Source organism: Mixophyes fleayi, chromosome 1 (genome assembly GCF_038048845.1).
Source record: "Mixophyes fleayi isolate aMixFle1 chromosome 1, aMixFle1.hap1, whole genome shotgun sequence".
Taxonomy (NCBI): Eukaryota; Metazoa; Chordata; class Amphibia; order Anura; family Limnodynastidae; genus Mixophyes; species Mixophyes fleayi.
The window spans coordinates 77181870-77201981 of NC_134402.1; the positions used below are offsets into that span (position 1 = coordinate 77181870).

Sequence of the window (20112 nt, forward strand, 5' to 3'; positions counted from 1 at the left end):
TGACAGCTGCGGGAGAGAGGAGGCTTCTGGGTCCCGGCGCCCGGCGGATTGGTAAGTTTCTGTGTTCTTTCTTTTTTTCAATGCTTGGCCCGCGGCACCCCAGTGACAGCGCCGCGGCACCCCTGGGAACCGCGGCGCACAGTTTGGCAACCGCCCGGTTAGAGCTTCTATATTATATGCAATGTGCCTCCACAGTAATATACTGGCTGAGATAGCATTGGAAAAATGTATTAATATGTATCAATATAAATGTTATTGTATCAAAATTTATCAGACTCAGATTGTGTAACGTGGCAGATACAATGTGTCAGATGTATTGTTGTTTCACACAAGCGTGAAGGGTCATTCCTTGATGTTATACTGTAACCCTTAGTTTAGTGTATTCAGCCAAATAGCTAATTGAGTCAAGCCATTCCATTGTATAATCAAGGTAACAGAGACTGTATGTCTAACAGCTAAAGAGTCCGCTGATTGACCCCTGCTGTAAAGGGGAAGATTGAGACATATGACCCTACACCCTGTGTATACAGGGAAGATTATAGGGAGAGGAGAATGCCAAGAGAGCTATTCTAGCTTGGAGGATCCTGGTGTACAAGACATCAGCAAAAAGTACTCTGGGCCAGGCATCGTGGTGCCGCTGGAGGAAACCCTACCAGGACAGGGTCTGTGTGAGACAGTAACCCAGGCTGGGCGACACCGTAACTGTCTAGCTAATCGAATCGGTGGTAGGGAGGATAAGACTCTTAAAGAGACTGAGATTATTACTTTGGAGTGCTGACTGCAAGAGGCTGCTGGAGGATACATGCTACCATTACCCTGTATCTTGCGAACGTCTTGTGGTGTTGTGCTGTCGTAATAAAGCCTTATTTTGGATATATTCTGGTCTACCCAAGTGAGTTGAATCCCACAGAGGGTAACTGCCATCCCAGCTAAGGGTGGTATCCTTAAAGTTCCATACTTAACTATTACACAATTGTGTGCTCATTTTACAATGCCCTGCCACACATTTCAATTTTAAAGCGGACATAAGGAAATGCAAACATGCAGCCCAGAGAAATATAAAAACAATGTACACCAATTTACAAACCTGCTATGTCCTTCATATTAATATTTACACTTCTAATGAATTATGCTAGACTTTCAAAATGTATCTAATTTTTCCCCCCAAGAATCATGCATGTTTTATTTGTGAGACTTCTAATCTTGGACAGGTAAAGGCTTAAACACCTATTGACTATTATACTGGTTCTGATCCTTTTCAATGATGTGACACCCACTGACATGTCTTCATTGTGGTACATTATTTCATGACAAGCCAATATTACAGGTTTGTAACAAAAGAAAACATAATTATAAACAAATGAATCACAAATCAAGGCAAATCGTAGCTGTATCTTTCAATTGTCAGCTCACATATCCGCTCCATTACGTACTGCAATTTTATTTTTAGGACAGCCAGCCATGATGTCACACAATTGTGTGGCAACGTACTTGCTGGGAATCCCTATTATATAAAAATGGCAACTTACCAGTGTTGGTAACTCGGCAGCAGGGGGAAGAGAGGAGGTGGGATTCCAGCTATTTGTTTCATCGGTTTCTGGATGTGCACTTTCTGGGTCTACAGATAAATGCATCGGTGGAGGGTAATACTCATGCAGAAGTCCTGTGGACCCATGTTCATCAAGGGCATCAAATTGCTCTTCTCCTGGTACTTCTAACCTGAAGTCAATTGCAGAGCTAGGGGTTAAAACACGAGCTAGAAATGTTTTACTCCTCATTTTAATGTTAATCTAAATATTGAAAATCTTGTACTGGAAACCAAGTAGATTCTGGGGCTGATTCAACCCTGTTCAATAAGAGGCGCCTTTTATATGGACAAAGTTCCACTTATCTTTTCTGATGTTTCACCTAAATCCAAGGAATTGCATAGTCCACAGCTTTTGTTTGCCTCAACTATTGAGGAACTGCTGTCAGCTATTTTGGAGCTACATTTTACAGTATGCACTGGCCTCCACTGACTGGACGGGCATGTTTGTTGTTGTTGAACCAGATGCACCAGCATGCCCTTCCAGTCAATGGCTGTCATGGCAAGCTGGGTCATGCAGCTCCACAATAGAAAAAAAAAAAATAGAAAAAAAATTCTGATTAATAAAACACTCCCAAAAACATCATTCTAAACTATATTATAAAACTATATTATAGTTCTGGGAAATTCTTCTTTCTCTGTAATTAAATGGCAAACTCTTCTCTTTGTTTTTTTCCCCTCTCACATTGTATTTCAAAGTAAACATAAAACCATAAAAGCCTATGCAATTGCTTGCTATAAATGCCCATCGCTGAACGACTGTGACCTGAAATAAACGGGTTTTCCCTTAGCCGTTAGACAAAGACAAGCGGCCAGCATGGATAAACGCTTCTTTCAGCCTGAGCAGCTAGTGGGATTATCAGAGTAATTTAGCGGAGCGCTGTTTCATGCTTTCTTTTGTTTATATCAAATTGGATCACAAGGACAGAAGAATTTCTCATTGGATTATTGGATTATGAAAGAGATAAAACAAAACAAACAAAATGTTATTTTTAAATAAAGTGGGGAGTGTTTTATTCAAATTGTTGTTTGGCACTTTATTTAAAAATCTATTGAATTTTTTTAGTAGTTTGGTATAACGGGCAGGTGTCTTGCGGACCATTTACATATATTTAGGGGCAGTGTATTGACGATGGACAGAATGTGGCTCTCATCACAAAAGTAAAGCTAGTAGCCCCCCCTTCCAACAACTTCCCAGGAAGCATTCCATAGCAAGCCATAGGCAAATTGTGGCTCTCCATATTTTTGTGGTAAAATATGCTGGGGCTTGTAGTTCCACATTGTCTGGAAATCCAAATTTAAAATGTATTAGACTTTTCAATTTTAGATGTGGGCTGTAAAATTACTCTAAACAGGGTACAACAAACAATATATATGTAGTTTTACTGGGCCCCTAAGAATTGTGTCTGGACACTGAAGCTTTACCATTCCTCCCCAGAACACGTCTGTTCCTGATCATCCTCGCTGGCTTCTTCCTGGGCTAATTCATGTTCCACTGCTTCCAGCTCAGCAGATGTCCTCTCCAGCAAAGCTGACACAGCATCCTGGCACAGAATGGAGAGGAAGCCATCAGTGTATCATGAAAGGAAAATCAGACAGGAAAATAGTACAATTATAACTACAGTTCCCTAATCTTAAATTGCAATTCTGTTTGACTTCTGTCATCTTGTATCAGCGATTGGAGCAGAAATGAAACAGTATACAACGCTCTGAAATAAAGCCAGATATGTTTCAGATGTCGAGCTGTTCTTTTACACTCCTGCTTCAAAGGCAGATGTAAGGAGATGGCAGCCAATTGTTAATAGTGATTCTGGATTCTTGAAACATTCTCGTCTAGAAAGGTTTAGGAAAACCTTTCAAGGAAAGAGATTAAAAGGGTTTAAATTTTACCATAAATACAGAGAACTAGTTTGACATTAGAGTTGATAAACAAAGAATTACAAAAACTAAACTTGCCATAAAAAGCTAGAAAAAGTAAAAGCCTTTCCTTAAATCCACTATATTATTGGGTCATTCGCATAACTAAATGATTAATATGACAATATTTACAATTGTACAAACTCTTTCAACATGCAAGAAATTCGTTTGCAAGCAAAAAATTGTAAGTTTTGGTAAAGCACCCAGCTAGGGGATATCAAATACATATGAAAATAATGGATTTATCAATGAGTGAGCAAGCTCATATTTGGATATTAATATACTTTATAACAAAGCCTGTACACATTACCGATCTAAGTAATATATCTCAAATAATTAAGATATTTATAACAAAAGAGCAAGGAACACCACTTTTGACAATAATATACATTAAAGTCAGGATGATTTTAACTGTAAGTGAAACCTGGGACACCTAAGAACAACCTGAGGATACAAAATAAGTGACATGCACATAGCATTCTAATCAGAATTGAATCAAAGTGCTAAACATTGTACATGAAAGTTTTAGTATCTCGTCAACTACAGGAACAGCCCATTTTGTTTATATTTATGTTTCAATCCGGAGACCCAGAAAGCACAGTGGATTCACCACTATAACCCTGACTCCTACATTATACTTCCATGGCAGCGAGCAGTTAAGTGTGAACTCTGCGCAGTCTCTGCTTTTTCTCAGAGCTGCAATGACAACAAGTGTAGGAATTACCTTGGCCACATCTGCAAAGAAACCTCTTGACGGGTGAATATGAGCATATACCCAGCCTTTATCAGTAACTATTTGGGCATAAAAATATATTAAGCTGAAATAAACAAGATCACTCGTCTTTGCAAAACAAGAGCAATTTCTCCACGAGTGTTGTTGTACTTTTCAACTATAATCTATAGAAAACAAGAAGGTAGCTCAGATTATATGCAGAATGCCCATATGTTTTATTGAACATTTATGTAAACAGAAATCCCTCTTAAAAAACCCCATATATTTAGACTTTACAAGCACACAAAAAGTAGAGCTTACCAAATCCAAAACTGCAGGCCGTGGCTTGTCTGGGCCCAATACTGATTTGTCAGTGAGCTCCTTTGGGTGAGCAATGGGTCTACAGGGCATCAAGGTATGCCATCGGGTATATACTTCATTTGTGAATGACAAGTCAGCCAAGTTGATCTGGATGCCAGCCTGCTCAATGGATGAACAGAATAATGACAAGAGAAACACATTTACTTTCCTTTACTTTCTGTTTCTTAAGTAGTATGTCAGTGAAAAATCACTTTTAAAAGCTGAAAAATTAAAAATATAATTTTCAGATGATTTCAAGAACACCGCCCTGAGAATATTTATAATATAATCCACTGGGTCTCCTGGAATACATTGTTCTCACTTCCTCCATCAAGAGACAGGCTTTGATCAATAAAAAACAATGTTTGATTTAAAGCAGTGATCCTTACATTGGAATCAGAGCAGGTGCCTGTGGAAATCAAGATTCAGCGCTGCCCCATGATTTACTGAGCAGTGGTGCTATGTGCATTACATGGTACTGAACCCATGTTCCTGAGAACCTTTATCACACACACGCCCCTCTGCTGAGAGATGGACAGCGCTGACCTATTCAAAGACCTGTCATTTACATGTAAATATATAGCAAGTATAGTTTTTCCTGTACGAAGAGAACAAGCAGAATGGAGAGGGGATCATATAACTCTGCTCCGTTGCTTTATAATTTGGCTTCAATCTCTCAAGCTCTGATTCATCTACACATACTCAATTGCCCTGGGAGATGGGATTCTCAGTGGGGATACATCAATTAATGACAGAATGGAATTGAACTTGAGACTAAACTTGTGAGTAAAGGAAGTCCTGCAAAGCAAAAGATGAGACGAGTCTCAGGCACATATGATGGGAAAATTAAAACTTTTAGTGCTAATGACGCTCAAAGAAATAAGTCTATCTTACTTTCCATTAACTATATAATTTAAGAGTATATGTTTACAGTGATATACAACACTGTACGTGGCTGCCTGAAATTTCAAGAGGCAATGGGTTACTGCTTGTTTTAATAGCATTTATCAACAATCCTGGTTGCTTGCCTTGAGCTGCTTGGCTGGCCATGACAGCAAGCAGAAACACTACCTTGAAACCCAAGGCAGCTACGTAGGAAAGTAAATGCACCACCATGTATTATAAAGTAATATTCACATCCTCTATAATAGGTACAGTGTAAACACACGTTTCTTACAAGTGTATATGGATGGACACACACAAGATGTATAAAAAACATCCATATATGTAGGAGGATTTTTATTAAAAATAATACACAACTACACAAAAAAAAGAGTGTAATGTAACCAATAGCAACCAAATAACAAAAGGGGGCGGGGAACAAAAGCAAACATCTGACTGGTTGCTATGAGCTACAGCATATTTTCTGCAATCAATTGTGCACCTTTTTCCTAAATAAATGTCCTCCATTATATTACACAACAGTCCCACTGATTAAGTACAATAAAGGATTGTGTATAAATGAATGCATTTGCAACAGCTATTTGTATACCTGATTTGTCACGTGGGCGTCTTCCAATCATATTGACAGTAAAGTACTCTTAAATATTAATTTTGCACAAACTAACAAAGGCTTTTGAGATAACTGAAGACAAAATAACAGTAAATTTTAACAGCGTAATTGTCTGTGCAAATTTCAAGAAAGAATCATGAGACTACATTGAAAATACCCAGTTCCTACAATGTTCCTAAAACAACTAAACACTGAAAACACAGCTCAACCTTCTGTTTCCATCCTTTTTAATGAGTAGCAGGTAATGCTACTGATAACTCTGAATTTCATTGTGTACTGGAACAAACACCCCAAATTACAGATTAGGAAATGCTGCTGAGCAGTTCAATGAATGATTGTTCACTTAGTTAAATGGTACTTGATTAAAAGGTTTCCTTTCAACGTGCCTCTAATGTTTACTCTTACACAGTCACACTCTGACAACTTCTGAATACTGCACGGATACACGTAAAGCCACTTCATGAGTAATATATTTCAAGGAGCAAGGTGAAAGGAGATATTAGTCATATACCAAGCATTCCTCTCGAAGAGTCCTTCCAGCGGAGCACACATCCACTCTCAGAGTCTTCTGCTGCAGACCACTGTGTGAGATGGAGACTCTGAACAGCTCATTAAATAGAATTGTCTCCGTAGCAGGGTATACTTTGGTCCGGAATAGGCAGCTGTCATCATTTGAAGATGGAAGAACAGCAACACGGATATACCTGTATTAAAAAAAATAAAAAATATAAAATCACTTAAATATATATCTGTACATCTGTGACTTTGTGTCTTAAACTGTTCCACTTCAATATAAGTGGTAATGAATTCAAGTTCATGATACCAAAGATTGAAGAATTTTGATTTAATGTATATTTTATATTAAAGCCATGCTACAATTTCCTTAAGAGTTAATAAAACATTGCAATTTCTGAAATAACACAAAAAAACTGTATTTAAATAACCAGAAACATTGTAACATCTCTATAGAACTGTGCAACATTGCACTCTGAAACACTCTGAAGTCTGTGTGACACACTCTCTCTCTCTCTCTCTCTCTCTCTCTCTCATGTGCTGTGTACAGGACAGTTAATCCGAAGTCTTTCGTGAAATATATTATCTTTGCTGGTCTCTGGTATAGAGGAGTATGTCCTAAAATGGTTACCATAGTTAAAGTTATTGTCATGTTCGTCATTCTCCAACATCACTATCTATCACAGATAGGGGTATATATCAGAATATTCACAACATTCTTTTATTATGAGGATATTCGAGATCACTGAGTGATTCATTAAAAGACTAAACAACACCTAAAGGAACTCAAAAGGTTACATCTCATAGCCTTATAAGTACACAGTAAGGGATGAATTATTCCTAATAATGCATTAGCAGTAGTTGTTGACAAAGACACAATTTTATTACATTATTTTTGTAAAGGAGTTACAAAGTCTGATAATGCAAAATGCTCACAAAACAGCATTGGCAATAGCAGCAGTAAAAGTAAATTATACTATGGCACTAGTACCCTCTAGGGGTCAGTGAGTAAGGAAAGTGATCCTCCTCTGCCAAATGGACATTAAGGCTACATGCCCACTGTTAGCTTAGGTTTTGAACCACCTATAGTGTGTTTGTTTTCTGTTTTAAACAGCTGGACAGCGGAGTGATCCATGCGCACAAATAGATTATAGATCCCTATAAACACACAGCCTGTGTACACGTCTTTGTAATAGAACGTATGGCAGAAGATGGACCAGGGTCAGTCTCATTTTCATGATCGTGGAACTCCTTATATTCTATGCTTAGGAATACATTATATACTGTGTACTGTATATACATCCAATACATTTATACTGTGAGATCTGTGAACTGCATTTCATAGCTCATGACGTCAGGATGAACCACGACAAGAATGTATTTAAAATTTGTTCTTGCTATGATTAGATTATCATTATATCATTAAGCAAAAATAATTAAGTGATTGAAAACGCAGCAGTGTATTAGCAAACATTCTATGCAAATTCCACCCACAGGGGTTTTTGTAATGCAAATCGTTAATTATATTTGTTAGAATAGATAATGGAGTCTTGCACCCTTAAAGCACGACACCCCGCCACAAACTGTCGTATTGGAAACTAACATGTTAACAACTAAACGTGTCTTCTTAATTCATATTTTTTATCACAGTATTTCTTGTCCAGCCAAATAAACAGAGAATTGGTTAAGAAATGTACATGTGATTTTCAGTTACGATTACTTGTGTATGCTTGAAAGAAAGTGCTTACGAGACTTTTAATCCCCAAGAAAAAAAGAAAAAAAAGCTTATGTCGTTGCAATGAGGAAAGGCAATACTAAGATGAAAGAGATAAATCAGACATCAACCATAACAGCAGTCTCCATTGTATATGCTTTCTACCCTTTGAACTTGGATACCCAGCGCAACACAAAGCACTTAGTACTTGAGAGGAATTTTTCCTTCAACTCTACTCATGAAGGGAAAGCTCTTCCTCTTTTCCTGAAGGTTGTTGAAGTAGTCAAAGTGAACCTATGCTGCCTCTAGTCACATCGTGCAATGAAAGACCCACAAGCCAGAATATTAACTTTTTGTGGTCATGGCGTACTCTAAATCACTCTGCTGATTCCATTTCAAGCCTATAGTGACAAAGCGACATGCACCTAATAATTTGCTTGTGTGGACACTAACGGTGTGGTCGACACACTAGTAAAGACACACACGTATTGACTGCCTCATGGGCAATTTAATAAGTAACCATCATTACAGCGGTCAATCAAACTATTATGCGCCTAATTGGTTATCTCAGGGGAATAAAGCAATTGAAATTACTATCTTATAGCGATACCTGTAGGAAAGGCTTATGGGATTTTACTTACACTCTGGAACCGTACTGGACCCTGGAGAGATGGTTTCTTGCTTCTCCAATTATTATCACAAAGCTGGAATTTCCTGAATCATATCTAATAAAAAAATAAGAGAAGTAATATTGGACAGTGAAATGAATAGGCTACTGAAATGAATGGGAAAAGCTCAATGCTGCGTGTAAACGCATGTGAATGTGCCCAGCACACATCGACCCTGGGTATAAGCATGTGCACTTTATAGCTGTTATGCAACTGCAATACCCGCATGATGGGCATAAGGTCTGCAGGATACTTTTGCAGACACAATTAGGTGTTAAAACTTTACTATATGCTTTATTCACGCCAGGAAAAAAACTATTAGCAATAGTTCATTAACAAATATGGAACAAGGCTTTAAAAATAGAAAGAAAAAAAAAAGAAGTAAAAAGGGTTTGGAGGGTGATTTAATTCCTTTTCAATTCAAATTCAAATCTATGGTGCTCACCTCAGAATTAATTGAACTTCGGCTCCCCCAAGCGGTGGATAATCTTCATTAAATGCAACATCTTCACAAGGCCTGGCAGATAAAGATAGAATGTTATAAAATCTTTCTGAAACAGCAGTTTAGGCAATGTTTTACAAACACCCTAACATTAGTGAGATGGGGAGTTACCAATAACTCACTTAAATATGAAGAAAGCAGAGATTAGAATAATATGGGTTATGGTTGGACTCTTCATTAATAGCAATATTCACCATCAAAAACTTTCCAACATCTAGGATACCTTAAGGTTGCACTGCCACCTATGGATTTTGTTTTCACTAATATGCCCCTCCGTCTTACAGCCCAGGCTGATACCCAGGTGGTTAGGGATGATAGCAGCTTGTGATTGGGCCTTCCATTCACTCCCTCCTTCTACTGACATTTAAAGCTGGTGGACTAAATTGATTTGTTGGTCCTCTTCACAGAACCAGCAGAAATTCAAGAGAAAAGCTGCATGTAGCAGCCCATGAGGCTCCAGCTAGAGGGAGGGGAATGTTCACAAAATATTAGGTTGACTTCAAGGCTGAGTTATATAAACTGTGTAAACACAGCCCACAGATATGCACCATTTGGAGAAGCAATTTAAAAACAGTTCTGGAAATATTTCCTTTCATGAATTTATCTATTTATATGTATCTCTAATAAACTGGGTACAAATGGCCAGATTCACAGATTTTTATGGACCTATGAGATACCTCCCACATGTCTAGTTGCTTCACAGCTCACTGACTTGCATGGCACACAGATTCTAAGCTATTGCAAGCCTCAAATTAAATTTGCCAAGGCCTATTATTCGTAGAACAGAACTGCCTTACCTAAGTAACCAGACAGGCAGTGTCACTCCTTTCAGACTGGATAAACAAAAAGGTATACCAGAGGAAGCCATCATTAGAGCCTCTGTGAAAGGGACTAAATCAAGAACTACTCACCACTCATTCTGCTGTAAAGTGAGTGTAGAGGCCTGTAGACCTGGTTACATGTATTACAATGCAAGGAGACCAGTGCATCCAAGGACAAGGCAATGAAAGTGTCATCGACCAGTACGTAACAAGCCATAATAACGGCCTGCCCATTTATATGGAAAGCTGTATTTATATTCCAGATAATACCCCATAAATATGACCAAAATATAATAAAAGAAGCCAAAAAGTTACATCAAACCAATTATTCACGTTTGTTTAGTTGGTTGAGTGCATTAGGTTCACAAATATTATATGCTATACTTTGTGTTTTCGTACTAGTTTATTTGCTTATTGTCTCTATTAAGTGTTTTATCTCTCACACTTGTAAAACTTTGACTAAATATGCTGTTTCTCCTAGTTTAGTTCAACAGAAACTATGTATTTTAATCAGGAAAGTGAAAATCATGTAAATGGATTAATGAGTATTGAAATTGGGAGTGTTGTTTAACCAAAAGAGGTTCATCATGTGGAAAATAATGAGAAATAGGCTATTAAGGCTTTATGTCTTAAGGCATCAATTAATTTGTATAAGTGCTTGTAGTTTGAAGTATGATTAAAAGACTGTGGTATATCTGAACAATTTCTTTATTCTGTTTATCAAGTTATGTCCAAAGATTGTGGTTATATCTTTGTAACCTGTTCTTTTTCATTTGTTAAGAAGTTGTAAAGGCCAAAATGTGTAAATCTTTCTGGGAAACTATATAGTCACAATGATGTATTGTTTGATGTCCCTTCATTATACCTTAATACTAGTCTTTCCATGTGGTCTGTATAACCCATATGATACTGAAACTTTGCAGAGAACTCACAAGACTACTTGACAGTTAAGCTCCCTCCTTATGAACACTTTGCCAGAAACATTCTCTTCTGATTATCTACTGCAATCATTTACCCTCCAGTGTTAATGCTCTTCAACAACTAACAAATACACAGTAACACAGAAATCAGTAATTCTATTGAATCTATTGCAAGTTAGACAATGAAACCACCAGATGCTGTTACATCCCTCGCTTTGTAGACACCAGATACCTCACTATTAATACAGATACTTGCTGTATAGTCTCAGTTTTTTGCTCCACAACATACCCATATGTAGCAGCTACATACTTGCAGCAAACCCACCCAGGACGCAGAGCTTTATTTTGATATGATGCCAGTGATCTTTTATTGTCTTTTTTGTTGTTGAGACATGAAAACTATTAAAAATATGCCAAGGGGTCTTTGTTATTTTTGCTAGACCAGGGCAACAAGAAAATCCTCTAACAATTTTAAGATTCTACCGGAAATGAACCCACATCTCATGACTCTTTAACAGACTATCATTCTTACACACACTGTATTAGATATAAGCCATTTCAAATGGAATAATGCTGAGAGTGCTCACTAAACTCAGCAGCTCTGAGCGATAAACATGTTCCATTGTTTTCAAAAACATTATAATGTTACTCACATATGCTACTTTCCATAATAACATGACCACTGTCCAGTGGGGTCTACGTCATGCTTAGATATTTTGCCATAAGCCTACAGTATTATAGAAGGGAAAACAGGCTTGTACACACACATAGTGTGTGTGTGTGTGTGTGTGTGTGTACACAAAATCTACAAATAAAAAACAAGAAAAGTACAAATTTCCATGGTCATAATGAGGCTCATTTAAGGATGGAGGCATTTGTGACCCACTGAACGAAAGCACACACACTGAAAAACCCCCAAAAAAACTGAAACAAAAACAGCTCACCAACATGTATATGTTGAGTTGCATGTACCTCAAGCTGCGTCCAGTTAAAAAAAACATAGCATTTGCCCCAGACGTGTGTCAGGTGTACAAGAGTGTATAGTTACATGCAGAGGTAGGTTGGGTGAGGGATGTTGGGCCAGTTGTCTGCGGCTGCACATTGTGTGATCACACCCGGTGGCTAATAGGCAAACAGAGGATGCTGCCCGAATGCTCCAACACACAATTGGGGCTACTGGGCAGCATCCTCTGCCTGCTTCTCTGCTGCCAGGCATGTCCATGCAGCGTGCGTCCGCACAGTTACTGACTATGACAGGCTTCTATCATACCCAATAGATGATTGCTATCATGCCCAATGGACTTTGCCATTCACTAATCAGAGTTGTGGGAGGTTTCCACACACTGATGGGTGAATGGTTGGAACTATCCATCCATCAGAGTTTAGCAATCTGTCATATGGCCTCTATAGCACACCCAAAAACATTCAAGGAACCTCAGGAGAGACTGTCATTCAATTAGGCTGCTCCCAGCAGTCTGGGGTCTAATGTTTATGACTAACAGAGATTAAGATGGGAGGGCAAGTGTTATTAACAGGATGAAGGTAAAATAGAAGCCATTTTGTTCTGTCGAGAGTATACTTAAATTGTTGGTGCTTTTAAATAAAAAATTATCGCTAATGGAATATATGAAGATTGCAATATAGGCTAATTAATAGCATATCACACTTTAATGCTCTGTGTATTTTAAATCAGTCACTAGGATGCGGTCTGTTTTATATAGATGCTATGTGGGGTCTAGGGTCATATGAAGTAAGAAAAAATGTTGCTAAGCTTATCCTATTACTTAGGGCCGGCCTTAAGGTATATTCAGAAATAGTGTTTTGCATGCTTCTATATGTTGTATCTTTCTCAATTCTATTAAGATGTTGTATGTCCTTAAATCAAAACAGATATTTTGTGTTAATGTTTGGAATGAAAAAGCCAACCACAAAAGAAATTAGCTCAGCGCCTGCTAATGTGAAACTTTGCAGAATCAAGAAGTTATGCCAGCCTCAAGGACCCCTGATTGGATAGGCAATAAGGAACTTCATGACATTAAGCTTGACAGCTACCTTATTTTATACCTGTTTTTTTTTAATAAGAACTTGACATGATTGTTGTGACGTGATTATTGTTTATAAAACTATTAGCTATTTCCTTGAGTAAAGCAGTTCAGTTTGGACACCAGACACTGTGTGTGGTCTCTTACCTCTGGGCTCCGATCGATCGTTACAGCTTCTACTACATCTGATACTTTAACATTGGCTTGTCAATTGAAAGCAGTTATTGCATCTGTAGAGGAAATACAGAAAACTGCCCCAACAGCTACTAGAATGCTCTGTGTGTTGTATAGAGGTTACTAGAATGTTCTTGGGATTGTAAAGTGGTCACTAGAATGAGCTATGGATTGTAGCTCAGTCACTAGAATGCATCCTGTATTGTATATTGGTCACTATCATGCTCTCTATATTGCATAGCAGTCACTAGAATAGTTTTTTCTTGTAACTACTGTACCCCCCCCCCCCCACCCCCTCCCGGCTAACAGTTGCCAGTCCCTGCTAACACCCCACAATTGCATAAAGATGTGGCTTGACAGTGTTAGTAGTAAAAAATAGTGACAATAAATAAAGTTGCATTTTCCTTGTAAAATTAAATTAAATACAAACACCTCCACATGTTGTTTATCCCATAAAAAGAATGAAATGGTAATCTTCTTTCCTCCAGTTGGAAATGTCAATTAACCAATGTGACTAGACAGCTGTGACTTGATATGATAGAGCCGCAACACTATTAAGTACTATCAGCTGGAGATGGCAAGACAAATTGTGTGTCAATTATGTGAACACATCCTTACTGTACTCAGTCTATGCTTGCCCGCCCCTCAAAGCCTCCATTTTGACCATTCAAGCGTAAGGGCATGCATGTATATTTGGATGTATGGTGCACGCATTTTTGGTGAACATGCGCTGTACAGAAATGTGTACCTCACTCAAAAAGATTTACCTACACCCAACTCTAAATGTTGGGACATTATGACCATAATTTGCATGGCCACATTTCATACATGCCTTAAAAATGTGTGAAAAGTGCCTGATATTGTGCAGGTTTGGGCATGCTTAATATTCTCAAATATTACAGACTACCCCATCTCTTCCAGTTGCCCAACTTTTTTCCTCTTATGGTGGGTCAATCAGCCTGATCCTCCTTTCCTAGACTGGTAATTATTTCCCCCACTGTTTTATACTTTCCCTTGGTGTGGTATAGGGTTCATAGTAAATTTGCAATGATGTTTTCCCAATTTTTTCTACATCCATTTTTTCCTTATGTTGAGGTAGCCTTGGTGAGATGAAAAAGATCGAGACACAAATGACAGGAATAAGAGAGAATACATGATTGGAAAATTACAACCAAGTGCTCCATTAACTCTTTATTAGAGACATGATAAATTGCACTTTGGTCACCTCCAAAACTTATTTGCTCCATCCTCACCTTCATGCCATAGGGGTTAATATAGCAGGATGGAGAAATCTACCATACCTGGTGAGGATGCCCAAAAGTCAAGAGACTTTGGTACAAACACTACAATATGATGAACTCACGTGAAGTTACTCAAATCACCCCTGGTAAGCACTAATCCAGGAGGCTTCTAACACTACCTGTGTAACTATTTCACTTAAATTTGTGGCTGCAAGACTTGTAATCTCAATGTCCTTCTACCATGGGCATTTACCCAGTCAGAAAAATGTAATTATGATTCTGATAAATATCCAGTATAATATTTCAAAAGCCAGAATAATTTTTTTTAAATATGGGAATTTGGATCCTTAAATCTATCCCAAATACCTACCACCCAGGGCCGGACTGGCCATCTGGCACTTCTGGCAAATGCCAGAAGTGCCAGATGGCCAGTGGTGGAGATGTCAGGAGTGTGACAGAGCCAGGGAGGAAGGGAGTGCAGGAAGAGGACAGAGAGCCAGGGGGAAAAGGGGGTGCTGGAAGAGGGGTGAGAGAGCCAGGGGGAAAAGGGGGTGCTGGAAGAGGGGTGAGAGAGCCAGGGGGAAAAGGGGGTGCTGGAAGAGGGGTGAGAGAGCCAGGGGGAAAAGGGGGTGCTGGACGAGGAGTGAGAGAGCCAGGGGGAAAAGGGGGTGCTGGAAGAGGGATGAGAGAGCCATGGGGAAAAGGGGGTGCAGGAAGAGGGGTGACAGAGCCACGGGGGAAAGGGGGTGCAGGAAGAGGGGTGACAGAGCCACGGGGGAAAGGGGGTGCAGGAAGAGGGGTGACAGAGCCACGGGGGAAAGGGGGTGCAGGAAGAGGGGTGAGAGCCAGGGGGAAGGGAGTGCAGAAAGAGGGGTGAGAAGGACAAAGGATAAGATGGTGCAGGGCCATAGCTAAAAGAAAGTGTAAATGGAGAAACATCTTAACAATGGAAATGTCAGGGATGCAGCCATCATAAAACACAAGTAGTAATGAAGAATGGGAATGCACAGAGGGGGCAAGTGTTAAAAAAAATTAAAAAAATTAAGCCTTCATACTCCATTCACGTATATTTTCTATACCCCCACTTCTAAATTTCCACTTCGACCACTGCCCTCTGTCCCTGCTCCCGACTGCCTGTGTGAGCTGACAGCTGCTGATCACTCCTCGCCCAGTAGGAGAACAGAACACAGGATGCCATAATCAGGTAAGTTCATATATTTTCTCGTGTGCAATGTGTTTTTCTCATTTTTTGAACTGGGGGCACTACTGTGTATCCAATGATGTTTAAAACACTATTGCTCATTATTGCGCTGTAATGTTTCTTGCATATTTATCTGTACAGAGATTTTTAATTAAGAGGAAAAAACGCTGCTTGTCATACATTTTATCTGTGATTGTGTCAATATATATATTTTTCTTTGCATTGTAAATGGTGTATTAAGCTGCTCCTGGGACTCACACTCTCAGTATCTCATATGCTGTACCAATTTTTATTTGTGAATGAGTTTTGGTCTGGTCACTACTATTGATTTGGGGCACTACTATGGCATACTGTTATTTGGGTGCACTACTGTATGGCATACTGTTGTTTGGAGGCACTACTGTATGGCATAATGTAATTTGGGGGCACTACTGTATGGCATAATGTAATTTGGGGGCACTATTGTGGCATAATATGATTTGTGGGCACTATTGTGTTGAGGCATAATATGATTTGGGGGCACTACTGTATGGTATATGATTTGGGGGCACTACTATGCCATAATATGATTTGTGGGCACTACTGCATGTCCAAATATGAATTGATGGCAATATTATGTGGCATAATATGACCTGGGGACACTACGATGTGACATAATATGAACTGGGGACACTATGGTGTGGCATAATATGAACTTCTGCCAAAGGCAAGTCTCTCATTGTTGAATATGACAGGAGCCCAAAGAAGTTGCTGTACTGGGGCCCAAAATTCCTCTTGTCGGCCCTGCCTGTTTGTCAGGGGGGTTGACGTCTCCAGGTAAATAATCTAAATGTTTTCTATCTAATCAAACTGATGGATCACATCCAATTATCTCTCACCCACCTCCTTTACCCCCCTTAATTTATATACTGTGTTATTTAAAATGAATAGAAAAGACGCATATCCAGTTACTGTAGTAAAAACGGAAATACTTTTAATGCGGTCGTGTGCGTTCAAATGATCGTTCAATAGTTATGTTTTTCTGATATATTTGTTAGAGTTTTATTTCATGTGGAATGATTCATGAAAATTCTGCCATTACTATTTAATTGAGGGAAAAGGGTACCAGTTACCTATATGTGTGCAAGTATTCTGTTGTTGCTATTTTGTGGAAGATTTGAAAATAGCAAAACATTGGTTTGCTACAGTGGCGCCTGTATAATTGGTGGTATTGCTGTAGTATGGGGTGGCGTGGTGGCGGCAATACTGTAGTGTGTTTGGGGCTTAGTATTGCTAATAAGTAGGAGAACGTATCTCTGTAATGTGGGGGGTGACGACGGTTGCTGTAATGTGGGAGTGATACTGGCTGCTGTAATGTGGGGAAGGGGGGGTAATGCTGGTTGCTGTAATGTGGGTAGGTATTGATGTAGTATGAGTGTGTGTGGGGGGTTATTTACTGCTGTAATTTTGGTACAAATAATGTATTGTTATGGTATTTATTGATGTAATTGGGGTACTAATAATGTAAGTTTGCGGGTCATTAGGAGAAATAAATACCCCCCCACACATACACTCATACTACATCATGTTGTACTGCACCAGCAACGCACACTGCGCCAGCATCAGTGTGCGACGATATAGTGCATGGAGCCCACAACACGTGGGCTTGTGTGCTTTAAATGCCAGGGCTGATTTTTAGTCCCAGTCTGACCCTGCTACCACCATACAACTCCTTTAGACACATTTTCTGCCAGCAGGGCTCTGTGCCAACATTTGCCCTCTCTATTATCCTCCTTTATATTTATTCTTTTCCTAAAGTAAAAGTAATTGCATCCCTATCAGGAATCAAATCTGGGGTTCAGGCCACCAACATTTTGATTTCAGACAAGAAGTCGTTACGATGCTTATTTTTATTTGTAGTATACCTCTCAATATAAAAGATTTGTGTATGTTATATTCTTGATAATTGTTTGATGGTATGATTCATGAGTGGTAAGGCAGTTTTTTTTTAAGTACATATAGAGTGAAATATGAATGGGGCAAACATAACAGGTGTTTCTTGCAATTAACAAATCACTTGAATGCTTTCCATACTTACGGTTTTATGCATGCCTCATATACACCACTGTCCCCGGCCACAGATTCATCTGACACTGCCGCAGAAACACAAGCTGCCTTCTCCTCCTGGATATCCCCCACTGACTTTCTTGTGAAACCAACATCTACAGAATAAAACAAATACGTACATAAATGCATAAAATGGGACTCCCAACTATGCAACTTTGCCCTCCCTACCCATAGCATTAGTAACAACAAGACAGTTCAGATTATAAAGATTGTATTACAAGGTCCGACAACAATCAATCATAATTATGATCGACCTAAAGAAAAAGTCAATGACAATCCAGCACAGAACTCAGTACATGATTGTAACAATCTTAGACAACGTCATCTTAATGATTAAAAAAACAAGGTTAAGAGACAGAAAGAGAAGATGTAAGAAGGGAGCAGAACTGGGTAACATGTACTATTTTATGTACATGTTAAATAGTGTGAAACAGAAGTGGGTATTAGACCTGTTTTAGCGTCAACAATCAAGTATGTTAATATAATTTAATAATATTATCGAAGTGTCTTTTAACTTTCCCTTTATGCCAATAAAGGGGAATATGGTTTCTATTGAAAACAGAAATGATACAAAAAAAAAAACCAAAACAAAAAAACCTCCCCGCTGGCAACATCTACACTTATCACTAAAAACCTTTATTATCCCCATAACTGTATTCCACCAAGAGCTGCACCTTGCAACTTTTCATCTGTAACCCATATTCACAGGCTGGTCCCCCGCAGTGTGCCAAACGTCTTCATTTAGAGACACATTCTGAAGTTCCGTGAGGGGCTTTCATCCACCAGTGAGAAAGTGTGTTGAAATGCACTGTGCTCCCTTCTGAGAGCATCTCTTACATCTTGTTAAGATGTTTAAAGTTCCGTGGCTTTAGATTGTGGATTTGATTGCTAAATGTCTTTCTTTTAGATATTACAGAAGAATGCTGATATTTCTTCCTTTTAATGATAAAGGAGCTTTTTATATTTCCCCATGCGATAGGGTGAAGGTGGTGACATGGTTTATTGATTACCCATAGGAATAAAGCCGTTCTGAAACTCTGGCAATGACAGACAGAGACTCTGGAAGGACTTCATAGACTTTGTGACTTGTATCCTACCGGCCTTGAGTCTCGATTAATAGCAGGAAAGGAGATTCAAATACACCTTGTGAATGGGACAAACTTTTGAAAGAAACAGTGCAATCCTAGCACATTTAACTCAACCATATATCAAGTAGTTTACCCCAGCATGCTTGAAACCTTTGTTATACTTGGGAAATTTCTCACCAGCATCTACTGTGTTTACAACAAGTGGTACACTCACATGTTAGACCCAGTTACGGGGGTCTCAGAGCTGGCATACCATGTGCACAAAGCCGAAACCTTATGTTTTGACAAATAATAAATTACACTGTGGCATGGGGAATAACCTAGTACACACAAGTATGCTGAAGTATTTCCAGTATTAAGGTCAGAAAGAAGACTAGATATATTTTATGGATCACACACATGCCCACTCTATATACACAATCTACTATCCAACATATTTGGTTGATAGTTCTGATACATAAGGTGCCACTTTCTCCATATTTTTATATTTCAAATATGACTCTGAGGCCCATTTAAGGGATGGCAAAACCTACAATACAGAGAGGAGGAGGGAAAGGGGGAGAGGGGGAGAGAGACAGGGAGAGAGAGACAGAAAGGGGGGGAGAGGGGGAGGGAGAGGGGGAGAGAGACAGAAAGGGGGGGAGAGGGGGAGGGAGAGGGGGAGAGAGACAGAAAGGGGGGGAGAGGGGGAGGGAGAGGGGGAGAGAGACAGAAAGGGGGGGAGAGGGGGAGGGAGAGGGGGAGAGAGACAGAAAGGGGGGGAGAGGGGGAGGGAGAGGGGGAGAGAGACGGGAGGGAGAGGGGGAGAGAGACAGAAAGGGGGGGAGAGGGGGAGGGAGAGGGGGAGAGAGACAGAAAGGGGGGGAGAGGGGGAGGGAGAGGGGGAGAGAGACAGAAAGGGGGGGAGAGGGGGAGGGAGAGGGGGAGAGAGACAGAAAGGGGGGGAGAGGGGGAGGGAGAGGGGGAGAGAGACAGAAAGGGGGGGAGAGGGGGAGAGAGACAGAAAGGGGGGAGAGAGGGGGAGGGAGACAGAAA

At 39.5% G+C, this 20112-nt stretch overlaps 1 protein-coding gene across 1 annotated transcript in view; it reads right to left on the minus strand.

Annotated features, from left to right (window-relative positions):
* Positions 1-20112, minus strand: part of WWC2 (WW and C2 domain containing 2) — a 166518-nt gene that overhangs the window by 20692 nt on the left and 125714 nt on the right. Inside the window, exons 12-18 of the mRNA XM_075197254.1 lie at positions 17961-18084; positions 9428-9499; positions 8956-9039; positions 6599-6791; positions 4536-4694; positions 3011-3129; positions 1530-1719 (exon numbers count right to left, since the gene is read on the minus strand). Of these exons, the coding sequence (XP_075053355.1) occupies positions 1530-1719; positions 3011-3129; positions 4536-4694; positions 6599-6791; positions 8956-9039; positions 9428-9499; positions 17961-18084 (941 nt within the window). The remainder of the gene's footprint in view (positions 1-1529; positions 1720-3010; positions 3130-4535; positions 4695-6598; positions 6792-8955; positions 9040-9427; positions 9500-17960; positions 18085-20112) is intronic.